The sequence below is a fragment of the Sinohyriopsis cumingii genome, chromosome 3 (assembly GCF_028554795.1).
Source record: "Sinohyriopsis cumingii isolate HCF-2022 chromosome 3, ASM2855479v2, whole genome shotgun sequence".
Classification (NCBI taxonomy): Eukaryota; Metazoa; Mollusca; class Bivalvia; order Unionida; family Unionidae; genus Sinohyriopsis; species Sinohyriopsis cumingii.
In genome coordinates this window covers 57,400,559-57,427,362 of record NC_142963.1, presented here as the reverse complement: position 1 = coordinate 57,427,362, position 26,804 = coordinate 57,400,559, and the positions used below count along the sequence as shown (strand labels likewise).

General features: G+C 32.3%; 1 protein-coding gene across 1 annotated transcript in view; it reads right to left on the bottom strand.

The window, feature by feature from the left end:
* Positions 1-26,535, bottom strand: part of LOC149802906 (cadherin-related family member 2-like) — a 39,563-nt gene extending 13,028 nt beyond the window's left edge. Inside the window, exons 1-17 of the mRNA XM_089953849.1 lie at positions 26,414-26,535; positions 25,011-25,133; positions 23,833-23,911; positions 17,325-17,479; positions 15,901-16,110; positions 15,163-15,330; positions 14,575-14,736; positions 13,312-13,376; positions 9,997-10,249; positions 9,296-9,535; positions 7,898-7,970; positions 6,722-7,164; positions 3,911-4,053; positions 3,285-3,408; positions 2,462-2,719; positions 1,874-1,962; positions 674-760 (exon numbers count right to left, since the gene is read on the bottom strand). Coding sequence (XP_089809975.1) covers positions 674-760; positions 1,874-1,962; positions 2,462-2,719; positions 3,285-3,408; positions 3,911-4,053; positions 6,722-7,164; positions 7,898-7,970; positions 9,296-9,535; positions 9,997-10,249; positions 13,312-13,376; positions 14,575-14,736; positions 15,163-15,330; positions 15,901-16,110; positions 17,325-17,479; positions 23,833-23,911; positions 25,011-25,091 — 2,630 coding nt within the window. The 5' untranslated portion in view covers positions 25,092-25,133; positions 26,414-26,535. The remainder of the gene's footprint in view (positions 1-673; positions 761-1,873; positions 1,963-2,461; positions 2,720-3,284; positions 3,409-3,910; positions 4,054-6,721; positions 7,165-7,897; positions 7,971-9,295; positions 9,536-9,996; positions 10,250-13,311; positions 13,377-14,574; positions 14,737-15,162; positions 15,331-15,900; positions 16,111-17,324; positions 17,480-23,832; positions 23,912-25,010; positions 25,134-26,413) is intronic.
* Between the last annotated feature and the right edge of the window lie 269 nt (positions 26,536-26,804).

Here is a 26,804-nt window from a genome sequence, read left to right as displayed (position 1 = left end):
CGAGTGTTAGACACGCAGAGGCAATGTTCTTTCGGGACGTCTTACCGAACTATAGTTAACAGTTCTTATATCAGTTGTCACACTACTCTTTGTCGAAGTGGTTACTCCTTTCCAAAATACAACAAATTTAAAATCTTCTCTACTGCATAATTTGAGCATAAATGGCATGTCTGTTTTACTTGTTCGGCGGAGGCAGGAAATAAAATGTTACATTATCCACGTTGTGATCGTGTTATATGTAATTCTATATACAACAATACCTTTCATATAGATTAATATGGCTATGTACCTAGCGAGTACTGCATTTAATGTACAGATACAGAAACGCCGAGTAGAAATAGAAAATCGGACTTTTCGATGCTTATCAAAGCATATGTCTCAGAACACACACACACACACACACATATATATATATATATATATATATATATATATATATATATATATATATATATATATATATATATATATATATCACCATCATGTGTGTTGTTACAGTAAAGAATTTCGTATATAAGATAGCTGTGTAGGAATAAATTCAAAACATTTTTTCGTGCATAAGAAAGATGCAAATGAATAAATGTTGATTTAAAACTTTCTGCATTGTAATATTCTATTCATGTGTAAACGAAATATATAGAATAAAAAACAGGAACATAGAGAATAGACTTACTTCAATGTATCCACTGTTCCATCGTCGGTTTTGTGATCCGCAATGCTATCGTACACAAACAGTAAGCCCGTAACATTGCTGCAATCGCTGTAAAATGTATATAGGAGATAGGGTCATTGCAGACCCTCTTTTCAAATGAAAACAGAATAACTAGAAATATCTACAGGACTTACAATAATTGTAGTAATTTTATATTAACAACTAGAAATACGGGAGTTAGAGTCACTGTAGTCACTTTATTGAAAGCAAAGCACAGATGAACTAGAAATTGGTCCTAATGACAAAGGCTAACTTGGTACAATTGAAAAAGACTGGGATACTAATGAAATGCAAGACAAGCAAGTGTCTTAAAACAATCAAGGTTTGTTTGAAAATAATTTGATCTAAATCTAAAATCGCCATCTATATCTCCCTTCATAAACGCTAGACAAAATTTGCTTTTAGTAAGTGAAGTCCTTCAGCATATACATTCTCATACAAACAGACACACACACACACACACACATACATATATATATATATATATATATATATATATATATATATATATATATATATATATATATATATATATATATATATATATAACAAAGAATAAAGAAGAATAAAGTACAATATTTGCACAGGTACAAGAAAACAAATAATCATACTTGATGTATACATATATATTGCGGTACATAACATGAAAAACTACAATATACAAAGAATGTTTTATTTACTTAACAAAGAAGAATTTCAAATGGAATAATAAATATTATATTGGTTTTAAAAGGGTGATCGAACAATACTTTGACTTGCATTATGTTAATTGTACCATTTTATCTAAAAAATATTGAGTAATACTGCCAAGCAAGAAATGTTAAACTCATTCAATTTTTCCTACTCTCATAAACATACATTATATTGTGGCTGTGAACCTGTACATCATTTTAAACATATCTGCAAATGGTACTGCAATGATAATCAGCTTCAGTGTTCCTAGTTTTAGTTATCATCAAATACAAAACAGATAAACGAAACCAGATAATCTTACTTGATAACCAAATCGTGCCTGTTTACATATTGTATGTTTCACCACGATAAAAATATACAAATGAGTATATATCAAGTTTTATATTAAAACCAATCATTCCTTAAAGTTAATTAAGTGCAAATGAAGCGACCAATGCTATCGTACATCTAAATATCAAAATATTTCACCTTAAGATTTCATCTTTGATCATAGCGACATTTGTTCGAATTCCGTAGATCGTCATTTTCAGGACTTGTGAGTCAGCAATCAAAAATATCTATAAAAGAGTAATAGGATGTGTTATATGTAATTAGTTTAGAGTAATCTAAATCAAAATATTTGATCTGGCATTTATAATCATTAATGTGAAAATTCAAAGAAATATCAATTGTATTAAACAACATCATATAGCACAACAAATAGATTGGCAGAAAAATCTGAACATTTTATCTTAATGGGAAAATTTAAAGTAAACAAATAAAAAGACTAATGATGTCTCAGATGTCTAATATGTGTTATTTTGCATGATATAAATAATGATGTATGTATGTGAAAGTAATCACTATTTTCATTTTAAAAAATTACAATGCTTCTTTAAGGTTGATTCGGTGCACCTGTCAACAGAGCCTAAATCTAGGTTAAATTTAGAACTTACAATGATTTTTTCCAAACATATAATAATAAAAGAAACTTAATCACGCTTTTCATTATAGAATCTAGATACGAATGAGACATAGAGAGATAATAAATAAGTCAATATACAGTTTAATGCATACTAAAATATATGCCGTGTCATTTCCCGCATCATCTTTCACAAGAACTGTAACATTGAAGAATCCAGACATGTCCTGAGTGTAATACATATTGTTTACAATTGTTCCATTCCCGGTGACGCATATCGGATCACTGCAACGACGACCCCTCGTTAGGCCATTTAACTTATTTTTCAGCTCAGATGTTATTTCAAATGAAACATTTTGAAAAATCCATTTCTCGATCCCATTCTGTGGAGTATCCTTGTCAGTAACATAACTCTGTTAACATTGAATAGAAGGAATAATGTAAATGACATATTTTAGCAAATATAAAATAAATCAAATATGAATGATAACGTCTAACGAATACTTTTGTTTTCATTCCATAAAAGTCGACAAATAAGAAACTATGATAAGTAATACATCGGTAGACACGAGAAAGGCATTTGTAAAATTTTTATATAGGAAAAATTATTATGTTGCTACATAAATTTCAAAAGATAAATGCCGTTATATCTTGCCACATAAATGCATATTGAATTGCACTTATGTCTCAACGCATACATGTATACTTGATTTCAAATGTATCTCACAAAAAAATGCATGCGTATTTGATTATGCAGCACATGGTAATAATTTGTTCTATGAGAATACTAAGCTACATTTTCGAATTAGAATAAGTGAAAACTTTAAAGATGATGACGGAGTGACTGATCTAAACGGTCATAATGTCCTTGCTTCAGCAGAACTTGCATTTGAGGAAGAAGAAAAAGCTAATAAAGTATAATGTGAGTATACATATGCACGAAATAAATTAAAATTCGTATGGTTTTGCGTTAGATACCTTTACTTCGAATATCTCTTTATCTGGCTCCATGTTTCTCTTCATCCCAACTCTAAAGTCACGCTTAAGTGTAAATTTTGGAGGGCTGTCATCTGAATCTAACACCTTAATGGTGACGGGGTCGCTGTTTCAGAAGTACACATTCAGTTTTATTGTTATATCTAAACATAGCATGATAAATTATGGGTACAATTAAATAAATAAAAATCTTTCATGAGAAAGAAAAGATGTAATAATAATATGTAATAATCTGAAACTTAAATAGCTATTAATTTCACATTTTGGCATCTTAAACAATATCCTTTAAAATGTTCCTCTATTCTATTAAATAATCCAGCACCCGCTGTTATACCAAATTTACTGATTTTGACTGACATATGAATATATTGTTAAAATAATTTTACTGGTATCGAGAATATTTGCAATTTAACATTTTCATAGGACAGGTGGATAATATATACATGGTCATTATTCCTTCAGTTAGATTACAAGTACAAAAATTGAAACAATAAAACATGTTGAACAATTTCATGAAGATGTTTCTGCGTCCCTTATGTTTATCATTATAGCTTTAAATAATGAGCAAAGTTCTTCACCCATACAATTTTCAGAGTGGCGTCTTCTACTAACCTGTTGCAATCTGAGGCACATTTTCCTCTGCTAAGTCATCGGTTACAAAAATAGTCATCTCAAGCTTCGCCACCTTCTCTCGATCGAGGTCAGAGTTGATATATAAAGTTCCATTATTTTCGTCAATTCGTACGTAAGACTGAAAAAGAAATATATATATATATATATATATATATATATATATATCTGCCTACCTTAACGTAAACGAGAAGCACTTTTATGCAAATGTTATATATATATATATATATATATATATATATATATATATATATATATATATATATATATATATATATATATATATATATATGTGGTAATTAAATGTCAGACTCGAAGAATTATGGTTACGTTTATATTTGAATCATTTATACCTCAAATATGTAAAAAATATTAGTTGATAAAATAAATTTGTATTGTATTATGAAGTATAAAACGCATTACATATAGTGTTGGCATAAGAATTTCTTACCCCTAATACGCAACTGTATAAGGTGACGTATTATGAAAACAAAGATCTCGCAAAGGAAGGGTTTTAATGTCGAGACTGTGAAATAGATTATGAAGCGAACAGTAATGAAGTAAGATGTTGAAACGATTAAATATATACTTAAAGTCAATATGGTTATCGACTGATCGGGGAAGAAAACATGAAGTAAATACACCCCACATGAAATAATAACAAATGTAGGACGGACTTCTGAAAATACTACACATTTAATCATATAAGTTAGATTGTATATTCTAAATGTTATATTATACAGGCCGGATTTAGAAATCAAACACTCAAAGTTTCTAATTGTACTCAAAATTATGCACCACAAATCTTCAAAATGAATCTGCAATTGTTTGAAATAGTAATTGCCTCAACTTCCATTTAAATTTAATATTCAATCTCCTAACCAAACATTTTCACTATTTTATGCTTGATATTTTTCCTGAATTTATACATCTAAATAACAATCAAAGGTGTTCTTTGGATTGAAATTTCTATTACAATTGTTTTTTCTCCTCCTGTATGTCTGTCTGTCTCTTTCTCTGTGTCTCTGGTTTACATATTCACTCATTAGATATCTCATTTTCTCAGATGCTGCCTAGACTATATATATATATATATATATATATATATATATATATATATATATATATATATATATATATATATATATATATGTGACAGATCTATGCCTAAAGTGCTTCATATTACTTTCCGTTTGAGAAAGTATCAGGGAAATATTGTTATTTTTGTCTTTTCACATTAAGACATTTAATAACAAGTAAACTACAACTATTCTGCCCTCTTATTCTTGAAGTTATGAAGGTGTTCGGTTCAAAAGGCAAAATATTTTACTTGATTTGACCCTTCAATTAAGTACTTCTACAGGTATCAGACAGCAAACATTTTAATGGTTAAAAATCAAGTTAATGGGGGTTACATATTTGAAGATACACACATTGGCAAGTAAACGTATTTAACAAATTTTCCATTCTTTATATCAAAGACTGTGATGTATGTGTTATTGCTGAAAATAAAAATATTTTGTTCGAATTTGATATACATTTTTTTAACTTTATATTGAGACAATATTAAATTGCGTCTTGTTGAGAATCTATGTCGCTAGATGCAGACGAGGCTGACCCTCTGTCTAACACCAGAAAGCCCAAACAGATGCCTCTGAACACCTGTTTATCAAGGCTGGAAAAAGTGTCTCCAACTCGAATGAATTAAAAAATGTATGGTTTGTATTATATATATATATATATATATATATATATATATATATATATATATATATATATATATATATATACTCTAAAACTGCATACGCCAACATTTATCTCGTTCAGATTATATGTTGTATAGCCATGGCACGTGAGTTAAATTCAGAAAATGTACAATATATGATGATAATAGCCACTCGGGTTGTGTTAGTAAATGAATATGATTAATTATACTATGACAGGTGTATACAACATATTTAGAGTTTACACGTCTATATGTTAATGTGTTCTGCAAGCTATGAATCAAAATATTTATAAAGGTTCTAGTGAGCCTAAAAACTGCTGGTGTCGAGCGCCGGGTTTAAAATCTTTACCTATAAACGTAGTGATATAAAGTTGTGCATATCACATTTAAAATATGATAGCTGAAAGTAAAATTTCAAGTTTCTTTACTCCTTACCCCATAGACATCCCCCATAAATCTTAAACGTTTGCGCGCACATGGGTTTAAGCTTGACAAAGAATCTATCAAACTCGTTATTACATACTAACTAGGTCATAAGAAAACAAGAAAAGGACTTTATATTCTGTTTTAATCTCTTTTCAATCAACGTCTTTCCCTTGAGAAATAATGTTGCTTGGTATTTGGTCACCTTAGCATTGAACATAAACTCATAGCAGATTTTAAAGAATTCCTTCATCCTTCATGACGCAGTAACATTAATGTATTCTGACTATTTGCGTTCTAAGAGTGACCGAGTGGTCTAAAGAGCTCTCCGTTAAGGATCACTGCCATCTCACCTCTGTCTGCGTGAGTTTGAGTCGTCTAGGATTCGGCCAACGTGGGTATGTGAGAAAACTTGCCAGTAGCTTCTCGTGGGTCGGTGGTTCTTCCCGGGGTATTCCCCGGTTCTTCCTCCACCATTAATACTGGTCCCCATGCATAGCCTATCGTGTGCTGAAAAATGGCGTTAAACCCCACAACAACAGCAACTTTCTAAGATGACTGTAAATCATTTGTTACGTTTTCACAAGCCCCTTGTAGAGAGAGAGAGAGAGAGAGAGAGAGAGAGAGAGAGAGAAATTACCTCTGTGACAGACTGGTAAACAGAACTTCCATTTTCATCCCATCCCATGGTATTGTTTATGCTGTAATTCAACCGGTTTTTTTCATCTGGATCAGTGGCAATGCAGCTTGTCAAAATGCTTCCAACTGTCATGTTCTCAGACGTTGAATATGAGTAACTACTTTGATTAAACTTTGGAGGCTTGTTGTTGACGTCTGTAATTGTGACGTTCATTGTGGCAGTGGCGGTGAAGGAGTTTGCCCCCTGATCTATTGCAATGATTCTCAGATTATACAGGTTTAAATTATCTCTATCAAAACGAGCTCCGACTTGGACCGTTACATTTCCCGTTGTACTGTTGATTCGAAAATTATCAAATCCACCTGCTTCTATTGCAAATGATATCTTGTTGTTCCTCTCTGTTTTATCAGCATCTGTAGCATTGACCATTCCAACAAAAGTACCTGCAAAAATTACTTAACTTAATATGTGTCAATCAGCATCGACGGCAAAGTTTAGAGAAATATCTTCTGCAAAATAAAGTATGAAGCATTAGAGGACATATGGAAGTTGCAGCTTTCAATATTAATGCTTTACGATATTTATATATTTTCTTCACGAAAGGATATCCAACTTAGCGAAATCTTTAAATAACATATTGATACCAATGTTTTAGTAAATGTTGACAGATACATCAATTGCATTTTACTCTGAGTATTATAAATATAAATATAAGAATATCCACATTTTATTTATGGATGAAAACAATTAAATCATTTACTTACAATCCTAGAGTCTAGTAATCTAACTGTTTCTATTATTACCGTTAATGTGACTAGAATACATCTGGTCTTAACATCCCTGTCTGCATGAGCGATAGATTAGACAAGTATTGCAAATTGTCTTAACATAGCTAATCTAATCATGATAAATATTATCGTTTTTTGAATGAACATAACCCTTACGTAAATGAAACAAAGAATCAAAATGTTTTCATGACACAACATTTTAAGAGGACGTATTATGAAAAACATCTATTGTGCGTAAATAGATCTTAAAATACATACATACATACATACATACATACATACATACATACATACATACATACATACATACATACATACATACAGGTGCAATTATTGCAATAGAGGAAAAGTGAATGGGGAAATTAAATATAATGAGAAATGTACTAACCAAACGTTGCATTTTCTCTTATAGTTCCAGAGTAATTCTTCGTGCAAAACAATGGTGCATTGTCGTTCATATCCTGATGAGAAAGAAAATGTTCTTTCTTCATGCTCATATAATACTTGTGTAATTCCAAGACTGATATCATAGTCTTTGATTAACATCACAATAAAACAATTTTTAAATTTTACCATCAGGATATCTCAATGAGTGAACAAATATTTACGTATCACGTTGGAAAATAGTTTACATGCAATTACTCTCTACAAATTTGCCAAAGATCTGAATATTTGTTTTATTTTATATTAACAATAGTTACACACTATTGTTGCAAAATATAGATATGATAATCATTCGAATTTATTCACAATTAGAGCGTACTATACGGATATTTTTTATCGACAATTAATTAGCAAATAAGAGAATGTGAAATTCTGTAATAGCTTAGAGGAAGCTGGATATTTGATATTTTATCTAATATGCATACATTGATTCGACTTTATATTTGTGCTATTTATTTCCTTTAAAAGAAACAACTCTTTCTAAAAAAAAAATTAGGTAAAGTGTAAAAGTTATCATATATTTATCTCGACCATTACAATTGAAAACATTTTTGCTACAACATATTTCTTACCTTTAGTACTAGCAGAGTTTTTATTAAATATGCTAAACTGACTAGAAAAATGATTCGAGAGACTGAAAGCGTTCATATTTGATGCATCTGCTGTAATATTTTCGGACATGTCATAAGTTTGGCAACGGCGGTTATTCTACATAGCTGTTTTAGATTAAATAGATTAAATTTACTCTGAAGTAGTTATGTCGTCGTTGTATGCTTGACAATCAGCCATATTAAAGATTTAACTAAAATACACAATTTAGTCAGCTGAAACACAACCTGTGATAGGTTAATGCCTTAAATATATAAATGTATGAAACTGAAACAAATTGAAAATATAATTCTTAACTAACCAGAATTGATGTTCAGATAAAGATAACATTATTAAGGTTTATTTAATAATCCGGACGCTCAACTAACGGTCTGTTGAGAGAGATTGTTATCTTTAACATAAAATAAGATGCACTGAACGTAACAGTAGCCGTCAAACGGTCGTGTCCAATCACATATCCAATGTGACATATATTTTCAGTAAACATAAAATAATTATATATTAAAAGCTTTGATAACAATGGAATTAATCAACTTCTTCAGGAACTTAAGAGGAGCCGAGTAAAATAAAAAAATAATTTGTATTTCTTGATGCTATGATTCGCCACAGTCTTAAAAGTAGTAGTAGTAGTAGTTGTTGTTGTTGGTATTGATCCTGCTCTTAAATATGCTATTCCGAATGATACTGTTGACTGTGGTATCATAAATTGTGATAACGGAGAGACATAGCTTACCTGAACAAATATAGTAACTGTGGCGTTACCAGATTTTACTGGATTTCCTTTGTCAAAAGCAAAGACGGTAAGATTTATCACTCCATCAAAAGTATCATTCAGTGCTTCGTAATCTAACTCAGATTGAAGCCTAATCTCTCCAGTTATATTGTCGATTGTAAAGTTCGAATTCCATGTTGTGTTTCCAATTGTATATGATACTTCTGAATTCTTCGTTCCATTCTCGTCGGCATCAGTTGCCTTAAAAAGGAATCATTAGGATATGTTACCATCTCTGTCTTAAATTATTACATAATATGCACCATAATGTACTGCATGAAGGTTGGACAGATATGGAGACGACTTATGAAAGCATTAACATTTGCAAGGCCTTTGTTGATGTCCGTTAAGTTAACATTCTAAATATATCTATGTGTCAAGGTGAATCTCATTGACTGGTAATGGATACCAGAAAAATTCAATACGATAACTATATGGTGTCATTTACCTTCACCTCTGAATACTTTTGAAGGTGATTTCCATTAATTCTAACAGAACGAACAAATTCTATAATTATTTGTAACAAAACAAAACTCACGTGCGCCAGTTGGTATGAATTAAGATATATATATATGAGCGCATGTACATACGTAAAAGGTGCAGGTATGTAATATACAAAGTGAAATATTTCAAATTGTTCTTTTTGTAGTAGTTACAGTTACCTTCACAGTTAACAGTGTTGTATTCTTGTACTTTGTTGAATTCTCTTCCAGAAAAGCAGTATAGATTTCTTGTTGAAATACTGGCGGATTGTCGTTTATGTCAAGAAGGTGGACGATTATTTGAGCTTGATTCATTCTACCGCCTCCGTCTTTTGCAACAATTGTGAGATAGATGTTCAATATCTGCTCCCTGTCTAGCTGCCCCTTTTGGCAGTTTGTGAGGACTTGGCCTGTTTCATTATTTACTGAAAATCTTTAAATTGAAAATATAAGAATGATGATGAATATATTTCAACATAAATTGTGATAGCACACATTCCACTTAAGTAAAGACTTTAAATAATTAAGTTAATTAATCACTTGCTAAAAGCCAAAAATGATCTTAACCAGGAATCAAACAAGCGCAAATATTAAACACAAGCTCCACCTCTGCTTTTAATTTTATAATCTCTTTATCTAAAACAATTTAATAACAGTGAAGCTTAAAGTATCAATATAGTAGAACGTAAACAACCGCATTAAACACACTTGTTTAGTTGGCTGCATTTATTTATGACTGATACGTATTATCTGCATAATCTTGATCTTCGGCCTTTATTAGTGTATCATTTAGGACGATATAAGTTTAGTCCAACCCCACTGCATATTATAGAACATTCAAATATACTTGATTGTTCAACGATTACCATGTATATCAATGATGCAAAATTAAGCAATGTTATATGATAACGTTTGCAAAATTATGTCAAGACAAATATATGCCGTGCAGAATAACCTTGATTGTCTATAGTGATAATGTAAAATGAAAATAGCTTTCAGCAAAATTGTAGCTAGAATACATACTGTTAAGAAGAATCAGAACTTTCTCCTTCAAAGGTCAATCAAAGCTATTCAGTGCATATTTCGTTTCTAATGTCAGTATGTCTTGGACATAGATAGTTTCCATTAATTCCTAGCTGTATTCAATAGCTACTAAAATCATTATCTAAATGTTTACAAGTTAGTCTTTGTTATGATACAAACAATACACAAATTACCGACAAAAGGGAAAACTACAACAAAATATAACACAGATCTATATAGGATCCCAAAATGTATTATATGGTAATTAGTAATTGTTCAGACAATATAATTTTACCATTAAAAATATATCTTGCACTTAATTACCTACATCAAATAAAAGTTCAAGTGTAAGGGTTCCGTTTAAACTTACTTTAACAGCTTCAAGAGATGAAATGTTCGTTGTTATACCGTGGCACAGATATTAATGTCCACCAATATTTATGTAGAATTGACGTTTATTGACTCGATAACTTAGAGATAAAGTGTGTGGAAAATGTTCGATAAAGTATATAAAGATAAGTGATTTTGTGCGAAAACGTTTAATGAATTGAAACTACTAATACAAAACATATAATCATCAACAGATTTAGATAAAAAATTGATGACATTAATTCGAAAGAATTTCGCAAACACCGTGCATTCAAATACAGAGGCGCGATTTCGGCACATTTCTGTTATACTTTGTAATCCACATCGAGAAAATAAATTCATCACAGCCCTACCTTAATCAAAGCATCAGAAACAACCCTTCAGAAATAAATGGGCAGCTCTTTGAAATTGTCACTGGGGATGAACGGTCCTATGAATAAACCCATTATATGCAAACGTAATATTTCACCAAGGTCTACTTAAAATTTTGATGCAGTCGTTTCCGTATGATATGTAAATAATGCCATCTATTTATATAGCAAATGTTGAATAAAGATGTGTTTCCGTTGCAGCTATTGTACCCTATAAAAATACAACTTATGTTTCCTGTTTTTCTGCGTCACTGTCTTTTTCGTCATCCTCCAAACTTCATCTGTCTTTAATTATCTATCTATCAATTTATGTCGGTAATGGAAAGAATATGATGTCAAAATCCTATTTTAACCTGAACAAGGACTTTGTAATGATCTAATCTCTTGTGATATAGTTTGAAAAAAGTACAATGAGTAACAGAGTCTGCTTTTAATTGGTCTTCTAAACACAGTATAACAAGTGAATCTATATTACTTTTATTGAAAAATTTTAAACAGGTAAACAATAGCTTTCTATGACTTCATCCCAATGTGATAGTACATGCTGCATAGAATAAGTCATATGTAATTTAAAGGACTGTACTATTTAGACCTAAAATGCATAATTTGTAATTTAAAATCGGCTAATGGTTTAGTATGGGATGACGCCACACATAATACAATCCCAGCCTTAGTCAAAGTAGGTGATTGTGAACTATGTAACTCTACATTCTGGTTGAGGAAAACTAACAAAACGAATTTGTAATGTACACAGATTGTGAATTCGACAGTCCATGAATTTGTGTCCTCCGCACCCCATCCCCCATAAAAAACTTGTTGTTGTTGTTGTTGTTGTAGGGTTTTACGCCATTTTTCAGCACACGATAGGCTATACATGGCGGCCAGTATTAATGGTGGAGGAAGAACCCGGGAAAACCCCGGAAAGAACCTCCGACCCACTAGAAGCTACTAGCATCCCATAAGAAAGAAGAAATAAGTAAGAAAATAATGGTCTGTTACATATTAGGCACAAAAAACATAACATACGTGGGCGAAGGGTTTGGATTGTTATAGTCTCGTGCCAGCTGAGTTTGTTTTAAAGCATTCTGTACTTTAGTTTTGCAAATTTAAATTTTAACTTTACCTTCAGGTTAAAACTCAGATTCACGGAAATACATTTTTTTAGGACTTGTGGCTTTTATGCAAAAATCTCAAAAGAAAATCAGGTAGAAAATATTCCTTAGCATGGGTATTAATCCAGAAAGTATCAATAGCTCCAAATAATTAATGAATCTGTAGTTGGATTAAGGTCACTGGCTACAGTAGGCTTCGTTTTCTCCTATTTAGACCTTAAACATATCACTACCATCATATGTGATAAATCGGAATTTATTGACCCACTTAATAGCTATTGAAATACATTGTTCTGGAAAATTTGATTATTATGAATATGCATTTGTTGCAGCAAAGTAATTATATGAATATGTATGTTTATTGTATTTCGAATAATTCGAAAAATGTGGTTATTATTAAATGTTTTGAGAGAACAAAGTGTAAAGTGCACAAAATAGAAACACTTCACTTCTTCAGTGAGAGACATGAGTTATTACTGTCAACAGAAATGACTCTTTTAGCCCTCAAGGTTCAATAATTGCTTCATTTAGATGAGGATTGCACGTGACGTTCATTTTAATACTTGATGAATTTAGGATTATCTCGAAGAATCAAGCCCAGTAAAATAACATAAACTTACAAATTACTGCCTCCGGAAAGACTATACGTGACCTTGCCATATGACTCAGTGTCATTATCTGTAGCCTGCAAAATGAAAATTTTATTGTAATTTCGATGACATAAAATAAGAAAACCCTTTGCAATCGAGGAAGGTACATATGCGTTTACTTTTGCAAATATGCTCACTGTTGCAATTGGCATAATAACACAAATACGAATCATAGGCGGATGAAAAACAAGACAAAAAGAATACTCAAATATTATTATATCGCGTATCAAGCAATAGTGTATTATAATGAAAATTATCTCATATATTTAGTTATACAAAGTATCTCTATTCATATTGCAAAGACTGTAACGTTCATAGTTCACACTAGAACACATACAATTTTACATTGAATAATCTTCCGTCTATTTGAATATTTGTAAGATCGACAGTGTTGTCTTGCAAATTTATATTTATTTTACTGTAGCGAAAACGTACGAACGGAATTTCCAAATCATCAGCTTCATCATAACTCTACCTTAAAAATGTTACTGAAAGCATGATTCCTCATTGCTTAGCTGCGTATGGCATAATTATGTGTCCAGAATTGTAGTTCGACCAACATGATCAGATGACAACATGCATATTATGTTTCGTTTCTTCACAATTTTCAACGTGCATTTTCTCAACGATTTCACTAATGTTTTTTAAATGATTTAATGTCTATTTTATGAAATATTTTCAGTTATGCATTTACAAAATATAATTAAATATTTAATTCGCAAATTTGGGGAGGCGTTGGCAGTTATGATAATATTATAATGAAATAATTAATTGTGCTTTTCAACAATAACGTTTGCCGACTTTACAGTTAAAGAAGAGAACTTGTCATAAACTAATATAGATTGTATTTAGTCACAGTTCAAGTGTGGGTCCACAAACGGTAACCGTTTACCTTGCCCACCTTTACTAATTTTAATATTATTTAAAGCAAAGAAAATGTGTACAGTAGATAGTGGAATTAACAACTGGTTTATATACAGGATCTGCCAATTCATTAGGAAGGAAGAAAAACGTATAAACCTTAACGTACCTATGTTTTATTTTGAGTTGTAATCTACACAGATATTTTGTTTTTGATTGTCAGCAAAAGGTCCAAACTGATTTCTGATGTGGTCTTTAATGGTGAAATTAAAAAACTACAATACTACAGAAGTGAGTTAAATAAGACCGACTGAGTATTATTTTCAAACAGATGGATTTTAAAATTATGATGAAATAAATGTTTCAACCTACCGTAATATTAATTACTTCTGTCCCATTTTCAGAGCTTTCATTAATCCATTTTTCGTATGTCTCATTTTCAAACGCTGGTGAGAACTCGTTTACATTTTCAATATTAACGACGACTGTTGCTGTGTCTGTGTGGGATGAATTATTCTCTTCCGTGGCAATAACCTAAATTTGATTTATTAAAAACCTCGTAAAAGCTTTTGGTTATTTATCTTTCTGCCGTGATTAAAGAAATAAATTATTATCATACACGTCTTCACAAACACATGGCAATATTATTCATCTCACACCAGCTAGCTCCAATAAATATATAAACTGTTACCAACTGTGCAAAATACAATTCGGGTGACATATGCATCTATCTACATGCATTTGTTTCTCAATCAACAGTATTTTATTAGAATTTTGGTTGTAACTTGGCCTAACGTATTAAGGCAATATATTTACATAAGGTACCGTCCTTTATCCTATACTGATTTTTTAAAGTTGAAATGCAAAATGTAGTGATACTTTTGGAACAAAAGAAAACTGATAAAGAACTTATTCATACATGTTATTGGTAGTGATAGCAGAAAATATGGACTAACTTACTGTTATTGTCATGTTCTGCCGTTCTTCATAGTCCAGTAGTGAGCTGTTATTAACTCTAATAGTTAAAGTTCCCTTACTTAATATCTGTATTGAGGGGACTACTGAAAAGGTCTCACAATCATACGCATCCTCGCATTTGAGTGTCACTTTAAACATACTGTTGGTACCCTGAAACCAGAACGAGATTGAAATTGGTAGTTTGTCAGTTCCAAAAGCCAATCTGTTAATTTATCCCGAAAGGAAAAGCACCCTCACTTGAGATATTATCTAAATTTATCATTGAATTAATATCGATTTTTCTTCTCTGATATCTATTAAAAAATTAAAAATTTCCTTATGCATCTAAATCGACTGGTTGTAAATATTTTGAATGAAGATTAAAGCTCTAAACTTGATTTCGTTAAACTCAACTACTTAAGGAACTCAATGATCGACCAAACATGTCTGGTATATATATATATATATATATATATATATATATATATATATATATATATATATATATATGTGTGTGTGTGTGTGTGTGTCTGTGTGTCTGTACAAAGAGAATGTGTACAGAGAGAAAATGGAAAATGACTCATTATTAATAAGACTCCGACTCTACGTTGAAATAAAATTAAAAGTCAGTCTTGAGGTTAAATTTTCAAAACAGGTTTGACTTCGTAATACTTTATTTCTAGATTACATATTCTACTAGTAGCAAGTTTCGAAAAAACGTTTTATGGCAATAATTCTTACCTGATCTTTGTCTGAAATTTCAATACCTGTTGCACCTCCATAGAGTAATATTGGGGTATTGGCATTCGCATTTTCCTGAATTGTTGCAGTATATGATGTGTTGGCAAAGCTAGGGGCATGATTATTTTCATCCTGTATTGTCACGGTAACGTTTGTCTTTGATTTTGTATCTCCACGCTGAGCCACATTATTTTTTTGTATTTCCTCGGCCTTTAAATAAAATGCATGTCACTATTTCGTTGCATACGATAAGTAAATTAAATGAACGGTAAAAGTATAAAAGCAATTTTCAAAAGTGATTCGGTTACATAAATGCCATTAATAAACTAAGGTCGTAGACACAATGTTTTGCACACGGTGGACTGGGGAGAGAGGAGAAACCGGTTTGGGGTGGGGTGGGGTGGGGTGGAGAGGACCAACAATCATTTACTCATGACCACTCCTTGATGGAAAACGCTTGTATACAAAAGCGAATAATATTGTAATACACATTGGATATCTGCTTTGTTTACATTGCATCTCTATTTATGGCTGACAAACTGTAGAGGATATTTCTTTTATTTATGGGGAGATGATATTCTGATGCTATTTCCTAACCCGACTAATTAACCAGTTTCAAGCAGCATACGTCATATTGTACAGTATTCAAGAGACTATGAGGTAGCAAGGCTTAGTTTTGTGCAATGGAACCCAGGTACTTAATATACTATATTCTCTAGATATGGTGACGTATTCACGTTTAGTAATCTTAGATATGAGCAATTCTTTTGTGTCATGAATTTTTATCATTTTGTTGAAGTTCGTCGCCTGAGGTACCAATCTTGGGTCTGAAAAACGCTTCCTCATGGGTTATACAGATGTTAATAAATACAAATTATGGAAGTGTGAAATAAGAGTTTCATTAATATGTGGGCATTATATAATTGTAGGAAAAGTACTTGTGGCATTTGAACGTGTAATGCCTCTTCATTGGAAAAGAACGAACGAACGTTGTCTTCAGGCACTTTGAAATAGGGTTAATATTGACCTCAAGTCAGGAGTTGTATGATTTTCTCGGTAGAGACACCACTTGCATTTTATAAAAAATACACTTTAACCTGGTGCTGACCACTACTTTTTACCCATGGATGTAGTGAAGTTACTCCATGAATGCAATATTTTCAAATGTTGTCAAAGATAACAACGACGACCCCATGTCATAACACGCACTTTATATATATATATATATATATATATATATATATATATATATATATATATATATATATATATATATATATATATATATATATATATATTCTTAAATGTAGAAATGTGAAGTTTTCTGCATTGGTAACTCTGAATGAACTCAAAATCGCGTTTGATACATTTACTCAATGAAAGTTTGCATGTATAGTTACCATAGGTCAGTAAATTATAATTACCTCAACTTCTACATTGCAAGTTCCATAAATGTCTAGTACATCCTCCATTTCCCAATCAAGAGTTCCGTTAACTGTGATATCACCTGTTGACGAATTTATTGTAAACAATTTTCTGCAGAAGTTACACCCTCTGTCGTCCTCAGAACATTGAATTGCTACAAATGAAACCTTAAATCATTTACCTGTGACCTGAAAATTAATCTTGCCTATAATTTAGCATTAATATAGTAAGTCACTATAATTTCCTTCCGCATCAGATGTTTAGATACAGAAAGCTATTAAAAAACTAAATAATAATTTGCCTATAATAATTATTTGATCACATTAAATTAGGATATCTTTGTTTGATACAGCTGTCCCGGAAAGGGGGGAAATGTATTTCAGTCTTTCTATTATATAAACAAAAAGAATCAACTTTTACGACTTAACTCCCTATTCAACCCGCTTGATGGCTACCGGTATACTAGTCTCAACCAGGTTTTACTTGAGCAATAACTTATAAAATCCCTGCATTGCGAGGAATGGTGGGAGGAGTTATTCACAATGTGATCAGGTAAGTGTTATAGGAGAAACAAAATTTACTAAAATATTTGCTTTCTCCTGTAAAAATAAATGATCACATTGCATTAATAAAACATGAAAGATGATGAGGAAATGCTAAGCACCCTACCAGAACCTATGCGAACCAGAATAATCACGACTGTTCTACTGAAATGATAAATTTCTCCAAAGTTAGCTTAGTACAACAAGAGACAGTATGGTTATACACATGCGTCGGAGATCCCCGTGGGATTCTGCACTTGATTATTGTCTCAAAATCAAAGGTTACCCAGGCGAATATAGCGAACGTGGCACATCCATGTCTAGGTCGAGGTTGTGCTTTCATGACTGTGGTAGTCACTGTCTGCAAATATACAACTAAGCGAACGAGATTCAGTTCTCTTCCCATCGATGCCATTGATGAAAATGGAAGCTAATGAATACAGACTGACATACTGCTTCTGCTATTCCCTAATTAAAACGTTACGTTACAGGCCAGGCCCAATGACTTAGCTCATATTTAATGAGCTAAAATGTTCATTAGTGTACATCATCATGTGAGCGTTAAGAGTTAAGAATACATCCATTAAGCCAAGCGACCAGCGCTTGCAGGGTTATGCCCTGCACCCGTGTCTTTAGCGGTTGGAGTACTCTTTACATTGCAGGTAACATCTGAGGTAACATTAGCAGCTTAACTTCTCTTACTAATTGATTCAGGAGGACGAACGATTCGTTAGTATTGCTTGACTAGTGAGAGCAAGCTGTTCTTAGTAGGAACCATGCTGTGTCATTAGAATGACTGAACAATCAGAATTAACCTGCATGCAGTTATATGTCGAGCTCACTCAATCTGCATGATGCAGTTAGAGCTATTATAATTTGCAAGTCATGTATGATATATGTTTCAGCGAGGGAGAAGACAAAGTCTCAAACTTAGACGTGTTTAGCCATGACAAATCATGTGCGAGATTCTATTGGGGAAATGTGTGAATGAGCGTGATATGGATATGTCAAAATGGGCCGCAGGTTGAATATTAACGTCCTGTAACCCAAACTGTCTCTTCCGTGAAATTTGAATTTTTCTGAGATATGGTACAGTATCCTCTGATTGTTACAGGGGCTAACATTTTGTGTCAAGAGAAAATGAAATAAGTTCGCCATCTGGCAACGGGTGCTGAGAGTTGTGAGGCATCATGCGTGACACAAGTAACTGGCAACACACCAGTATCCCTTGCATCTCCTCAAATGACGGAGCTTCTGCTGTTGAAGTCCTCTCCACGTTTAAAGCTCAAAAATCCTTTTAGATCAGGTTATACCTAAATGGTGCTAGGAGTGAAGTAGGATTTTCCTGGACATGGATGCAATAGAGGCGATATCGATTTCTTGAGTACAGTGGAGGTCGCTATGCCTTGTCTGGGTATATATGTTGTTAAATCATTGGTCCAGAATGCTTCGATTTGTGGGGCAATCGGATATATTGTAGTTTGTGCAAACACTAGAACGGCATAACTCACTTTTGGATAAATTAATTGTCAAACGTGCATATGTGAGGCTGGCAAAGAATTTCCGAATTGTTGCCAGATGTATTTTTCCAGTTGTCGTTGTAGATGATGACATCATCATCGATGTAAACATCACAATTGTCTAGGCCAGAGGAAATCATATTCATGAGACGTTGAAAAGTACTTATATTGATAAAGTCCATCTGGAGTCATAAATGTCGAAATTTCCTTTGCTCTTTCCCATAATTGAATTTGCAGAAATCCTTTCAGAAGGTCAAATTTGGTGACATACTTGGCGTTTCTGATCTTACCAATACAGTAGTCGATTATTGGTAATGGAAATGAATTTATTTTCGTCGCACGTTTCACCTTCCTGTAAATAATGCCGATACGGAATGTTTTACCTGGTTTTGGAACAATAATAAATGGTGAACTCGATGGTGAACTACAGTTACTTTTAATGGGCTCAATAAAATCATTCTAGAGCAAATACTGAATTTGTTTCCATGTATTCCTGTTTGCTTCACAGGTTCGGAATTTATAATTTCAACGTCATAGACAATGTTGTTGATTCTTGTAGGAACATCTGGATATAAGTGCTTATATTCAACTAATAAATGTTTAAGTTTATTTCTTTCTTGCTGTTGCAAATGTGAAAGTTTCTGGTCCAGATCTTTCATAAGTTCTGAATTCCAAGGATTTTCCACTCCATTATCAGTAGAATCCGATGATAATCTTTCACTTAAGTCTTCACTGAGTTGAACAGTTGCATGTAAATTAATTGCATGTTAAACCTGGTTATCTCGATCAATGTACCCCTTTAGCATGTTTATGTGGCAAAGTTGTTTTTGTTTTCGTCTCCCAGGAGTATTTATGATCTCAAAATCATTTACTTTCCTGTCAACTGTGTATAGACCATAATACATGGCCTGAAGAGGATTTTATGGTATAGGCAGCAGAGCCCGGACTCTATTATCACGTTGGAAACTCCTTTCCTTTGAGTTTTTATCACATCTTGACTTTATTCGTGATTGAGTAGAGTGCAGATTTGCTTTTGCGACCTCTGAAGCCTTTGACAACTTATAGTTAGAATTGGAAACATAATCAAGATTAATTTCAGTATCTTCATTAGAAAAAAGTTTCTCTTTCAACAACTGCAATGGTCCACGCACAGCATGTCCAAAAAACATTTCAAAGGGACTGAATCCTAGAGATTCTTGAACTGATTCCTTAACAGCAAACAAGCGTAAATGAATACCTTCATCCCAGTCTTTACACGTATCAAAACAATATGATAAAATCATATATTTCAAAGTCTTATTACATCTTTCTCAGAGCCAGAATATCTAAATCGTTTGATGCTTAATTCATATATAATTTGCTGAAAACATCCAGACATGACATTTTACCCTTGATCATACGGGACAGATTTGGGAAGGCCAAATGCAGTAAAAACACTTTATCAAGGCTTTTACTATTTCTTTAGATTTAATATTTCTCAAAGGATTGCCCTCTGGAAACCTTGTTGACGCACACATAATTGTCAACAGGTATTGGTTACCTGACTTGGTCTTACGTAAGGAACCAACATAATCTAATCATAATTCCACTAAATGGTTCGTCAAAGGCAGGAATCGGTTGTAGATGAGCCTTAGGTATCTTCTGACTGGGTGTTCATAACATTGGACAGGATCTACAGTATTTAAAAACATCACTTTTATTTGGTGGCCAGTAGAAGTGAATCAAGATCTTGTGATGAGTCTTATTAATCCCTAAATGACCAGTCAAAGGAGCTTCATGGACAAGACTAAGTATTTCCTGTCTGTAAGATTTTGGAACTACAATTTGATAGCATGGAAAACTCGTAGTCAGCAGGTACCTCGGGAGGTCTCCATTTTCTTATAAGAATTCCATTTTTAATAAAATAACAGACAGGTATTTCAGTTGTTTCACTTTAACTGATGACCCTTTGAAACGAACAGGATGTCTCATGATCTTTATCCTGTTCAACGAGAAGTGATTGTCGTTTGTCACACTGATTAGAATAAAGAGAATGAGTAGTGACAAGAGGATCACTGTCATCAATACCTTCTGATTGATCCAAGAAAGGGGCAAAACTGACCTCATCAAAAGTCTGAACAATAGATGTGTCAGCTAAAGGAATATTTTCCTTATCAGCATCATTCTCAAGAGCTGTATTTGTCATAGCTCTGGTAACTACACAGGCTGAGAATAAATCAGAGACTTCTTGCTCAATTTGATAGATTTTCTGATCCAAACAAGGCTTGTTAGTTAAAAGTGGATTACCCACAACCTTGTCTCAAGTTAGGTAATTACCTAGTTATAAATTAATACCATCAACGGGTAAAATAGACCCTGTGCCAACAGTCACGGGTCCTGAGACCAAGTCTGATGACATATTTATACAATCGAGAAGAACATTAACAAAGCCGCGCTCTAATTCCTTAATAAGAACACTCTCGTTGGAAGAAGACTTATCAGAAAAAGGCAAAGTACCTGACAAAACAAGACTCTGTGAAGCTCCTGTGTCCCTTAAAATTTGAATAGGGATAGGATAGTCCGAAACACCCACGAGTGATATAGAACCCTTCAATGTAAATGGTTCATAATCCTTTACAATAAAATTAGACTGGTTGTGTTTAGTACCAACATGATCGTGGCCTTGACGGTTTATAAATAAGAGCATTTGGAATAGGTCAGTCTTGATTTGGATGCCTATTTTCAAATTTGTAGCAAGCAGAAATAACATGTCCTTTCTTCTTGCAACAGGTACACGTAGGACGAAGAAAGGATCTTGTGTCAAGCTTATCTGAAGCTTGATTTTTAGTAGTTTGAGAGTAGAAGGGCTTGACTACTTTCAAGCTCACATACGTTTCTGCCAGAAGACTGTTGATTGGAAGTCGTATATGCAAAAGAAATTTTATGAGCTAAAGAAATCATATTCGTCAGCATTTTCCAATGTTTCGATTTTATGCTCGTCAAGATAAATCCTAATCTCACTAATGACACATTCTTAAACTCTTCAACCAATATGAGTTGTCAGAGACGCTCTTTGTAGAGCCACAAACAATAATATTCAGGTGTTTGAATTTCCCAACTAAATTTAGAGAATAGTCTTTGACCAAGAATTCTGTATAAGCACTAAAATATTTCCAAGAAAAAGAATTAATCTTTTAAAATCAAAATAATTCGAATAAAAATTAAAATATAACTCCAAACTGGTCATAAACAAACACTTTTCCAGTGTCCAAGGTAAAAGTCCAAACATAAATATCTATGTAAACATAACTAATAAATCTAACTACTGCGCAATTTCGGAAATCCCAGAACTGCAAAATAGTGCTGTTTACAATCTAAAATCACGTACACCCAGTATGACCATGATAAAAACCAGTCATTTTACTCCAAGAATAAAATAAAAATAGTAAGTTGTTTACTTGTCTCAGTGATTCCTGAATCACGGTCGGGAACTAAGTCAAAAATAGAAACAGTGTTTCTAATATTAGGTAATTATAAAAAGAGTCAAACTGTCAAATTTCTGGAAAATATCAAATTCCTAGCAAACAAAATCATATTACAGGTGTAATACTTCATAATTAGAAAGCCCAAGGTCTTCACCAGTGAATTTGAAGTTTACCGATTGAAATCACATGTGACAATAACAAAAGGCACGAAAATATATAGGAATTAACTGGAGTTTACAAAATATGTTTTATGCACGAAAAGAAACCAGCATTTAAACTTACTGCATCATTGAAAAAGAATTGTGAGAGATTCAATTTAAGTTATAAACTTATATAATTAAACTCTACTGTCTTGAAGATATTTTTTAGCAAACTGCAGTGAAAGTAGGGTTTAAAGCGATACACATGTAACATTCTATCTAGTAGAACGGGGAGTTAATATTTTAGAGTAGCTTCCCTTTGTCTACATAATAGTTCTGTCTTACCGGGACAGCTGCATTAGGAGGTAGAAAGGAAAGTTATCATAATGTAATGTGATTGGGGTATGTTTTCGCCGGATAAGCTAGTTAAGGCTTTAAGAATCTTAGTTAATCTAAAATACATGTTCAAGTCAACTGCTACCTTCCAGAATACTCATGTTTATAGAATACTCATGTTTATATTTGCTCAAATACTGTTATACCATTTTGATACCTATACAATTGATTGATACTTATCTCGCAAGGAAGATTCTCGTTTATATAGAAACTTGCAAAATAAATATACAGTTACAATCTGCATCGTTTGTACAAAATACTTCAATATACTATCAATTCACACAGATTATCTTTAAAATAGTAAAAGTTTGAAAATGTCACATTAACTTATAAGATAGCATTTTATTCTGACAAGTTTATATTATAGAAGAAATACATGAAAAGCCACTAAAAGGGATGTCTCCCTGCTGAAAAATGTATGTCATCTTACAAACTAAATACTTACTTTTGTTCAAGGAATAGTTGATTTTATTTGGAATCCCTAAGTCCCCATCGAAAGCCTCAACTCGCAGTATCTGTATATTCTGAAAGCGAAAACAAAGGAGCGCTTTATATCTTTTTCCTTAATAATGGAATACTCGGAGTGTATATAGTATATATTTCAAGGAACAGAGAAAAATACAAAGATAGTATATGCAGGAACTTGCCTAACAAAGCAAACATTCAATTTTGTAAGTTTGAAAATCTCTTATGATTTGATAAAACAGTAGCTTCGTGGCAGCTCCGTAAGCATATTTGGTGGAATTTATAAGAAGAAAACGTCTACAATGATTCGATGACTCTTACAGATGTTTTCGAAAAGAATATTTGCAGATAGGCTTACAATGTAAACATAGTCATTCTTTACAGATTTATATGTATGAAAGCAATATTTATGAAATATTTGCTGCAAGCGTTATCATACATGTATAAAAGAGCAACCTTTCTCTTAAAAAGCAACATGAAATGCAGTTCATATATCAAATCATATACTATATAATATTTAACATTGAGAAACATTTTTTAATAATTGCAAATAATTATATATTTGATCTTTATTATAATGCTGTTTTAGATGTATGATATAATCTAACCAATTTCTTAATAGCGATGTGTAATTCAAGTCACCAGACTCTAGAACTAAAGGCTTATTTTACCCATAGCAATATTTTGTATTCTACCTATATAGTTATTAGAATTATTATTGTAATATTTATAGCACCCGACTTATATTCTTCCTGTGTTTTCTGTCCTATGTAGATGTACAATAAACTGTCAACCACCTTTTGTAAATTATTATTTTTCTGCAGTACCTCTGATTGCAGTATATTTGAGGATAAATCAGTTCAAACGTGCTGATGTCGAGTATTTTAAAATACATTCTCCCACAATGGTGTACACGTCTATTCCAGCAATGCAAGAAATTATGGGGAAAATATCTTGTATGATGCGATACTCTAAAACTCGGAATTCAATAGGTACTCTTTAGATAGAACTAAGTATAAAAACTCCCTCAAGCAGAGACTACTACCTAGGAATTCAAAGGCTACATGTCAAAAACAGAAACTACTAACTCAGATTATTGAGTGCGTATTTTAAATTCGCAATGTGGCCAAAAATTTAAAAAATGCATTCATCGTTTACATTGTAATTCCCCTCAGGAATTATCCTCATGTAAGGTAATCCTATAAAGAAAGGGGGTTTGTCCTGTACGTCCTTGACCATAATGGACAGACTAGCCGGTACCGCAGTAAGGTTGCAGGTATCCTGAAATAAAAGATAGATATCAGATTGCTGTTTGTTGTTATGTTAAAGTTCACACACAGTTACACACACACTGACACACACACACACGCGCGCGCACACACACACACACACACGCACACACACACACACACACATATATATATATATATATATATATATATATATATATATATATATATATATATATATATATATATAGAGAGAGAGAGAGAGAGAGAGAGAGAGAGAGAGAGAGAGTGAGATTTCATTACATTTATAAGTAATAATTTTATAATTGTTGAGGGTACTACGTTTGCTACATTGGATAGATTAAGTAAATAAGATTATACATTCAGTTTTAAAGACCATTGCATAATCATTTTCCTGAACCACTGGTAAACATTTTAATTATTTATTCACATTAGTATTATCTTGTTTTTTTTTTTGTTGTTTTGAAGAATGCATTTGTTTCCTTTATTATAGTTTTCTTACACCCAGCTCAAAGTAAAGCCTGTAGCAAACCATTGAAAACGTTTGTCTCATTGTATATCCTCCTTTGCATATTACACAGAATTGGCAAAACGTATTGCAAATATAAATTGTGTTTAAACATATGCGTGGTTTGTTCCTTTCATTTCAAAGGAAAAACATTTGTCTTTATTGTTACCTTTGTAGAGATTTAAACTGTTTGGAATGAATTTGTAGGATTTCAAGATTTTCTTTATTATATGTTAAATGTTAGTTCTGGACATGACATTATATAATTCTGAGTATAGATAATGAATACATTATGAGAACAAAAAGAGCCTTTCGTTTTTCCCTTATGCTGAAATAAAGATAATTCAAAACCTGTTAGAAATGATTCGATAAGTTTCCAAAGTACATACTGTTCATTTTAGCTCTTTGTAAAAGAAATACTAGTAAGTTGTTACATTGTATGCGCTGCTGAGTGTCACTTGTACTTTCATACACAGTAGATATCAATGCAACTATTTACATGTTATATCGCACCTTTAACATGGTTACTTAAGCGATGATGAATAAGCTCGCCCAAAAATAAATGTTTTTGCTTTAACACTAATTTAGTAACAATGAGATCCTAACCTCTTGTAGATTATAATAGATTATCAAGTGACATAAGCTACCTGATTTATGTTACATAACGATCATGGTTTGTGTAAAGTCAAGCATATTTGATAAAACGAAACGTCTACAATCTGAGACATATTGAAAACAATATGACATGAGTGTGTTTTGTGTAGAAAGAGGTAAACAGATTAATAAAACGAAAGTTTACATACCTTCGCTAGAAGAGTAAACTGATAAAAGCTGTTATTCTCGTAATCTAAATCCCTCAAAAGATACAGTGTTCCGTTTATAGGATCAATTTGAAACGTTTCATTGTATATAGCACTCCAATACTCAGACTGAAATATAACATATGTCATATAGAAATTATGAGATACATGCAGGGTCGAAAACAAAAATGAAGCAACTAAAACCACTTCAACAACCTAAAACAATAACTATTCACCATGCAGTTCGTAGATTTAGTAGATTTATAAACAACGTTATTTAGCAACGGATTCCTTTGTTCCAACGATTGTAACCTTGTGATTAGTTACAATGTTTTTACAAGTTTCAAAATGCATTTACTCTTATATATGTCTTATCTTTTTGACATATGAAGTA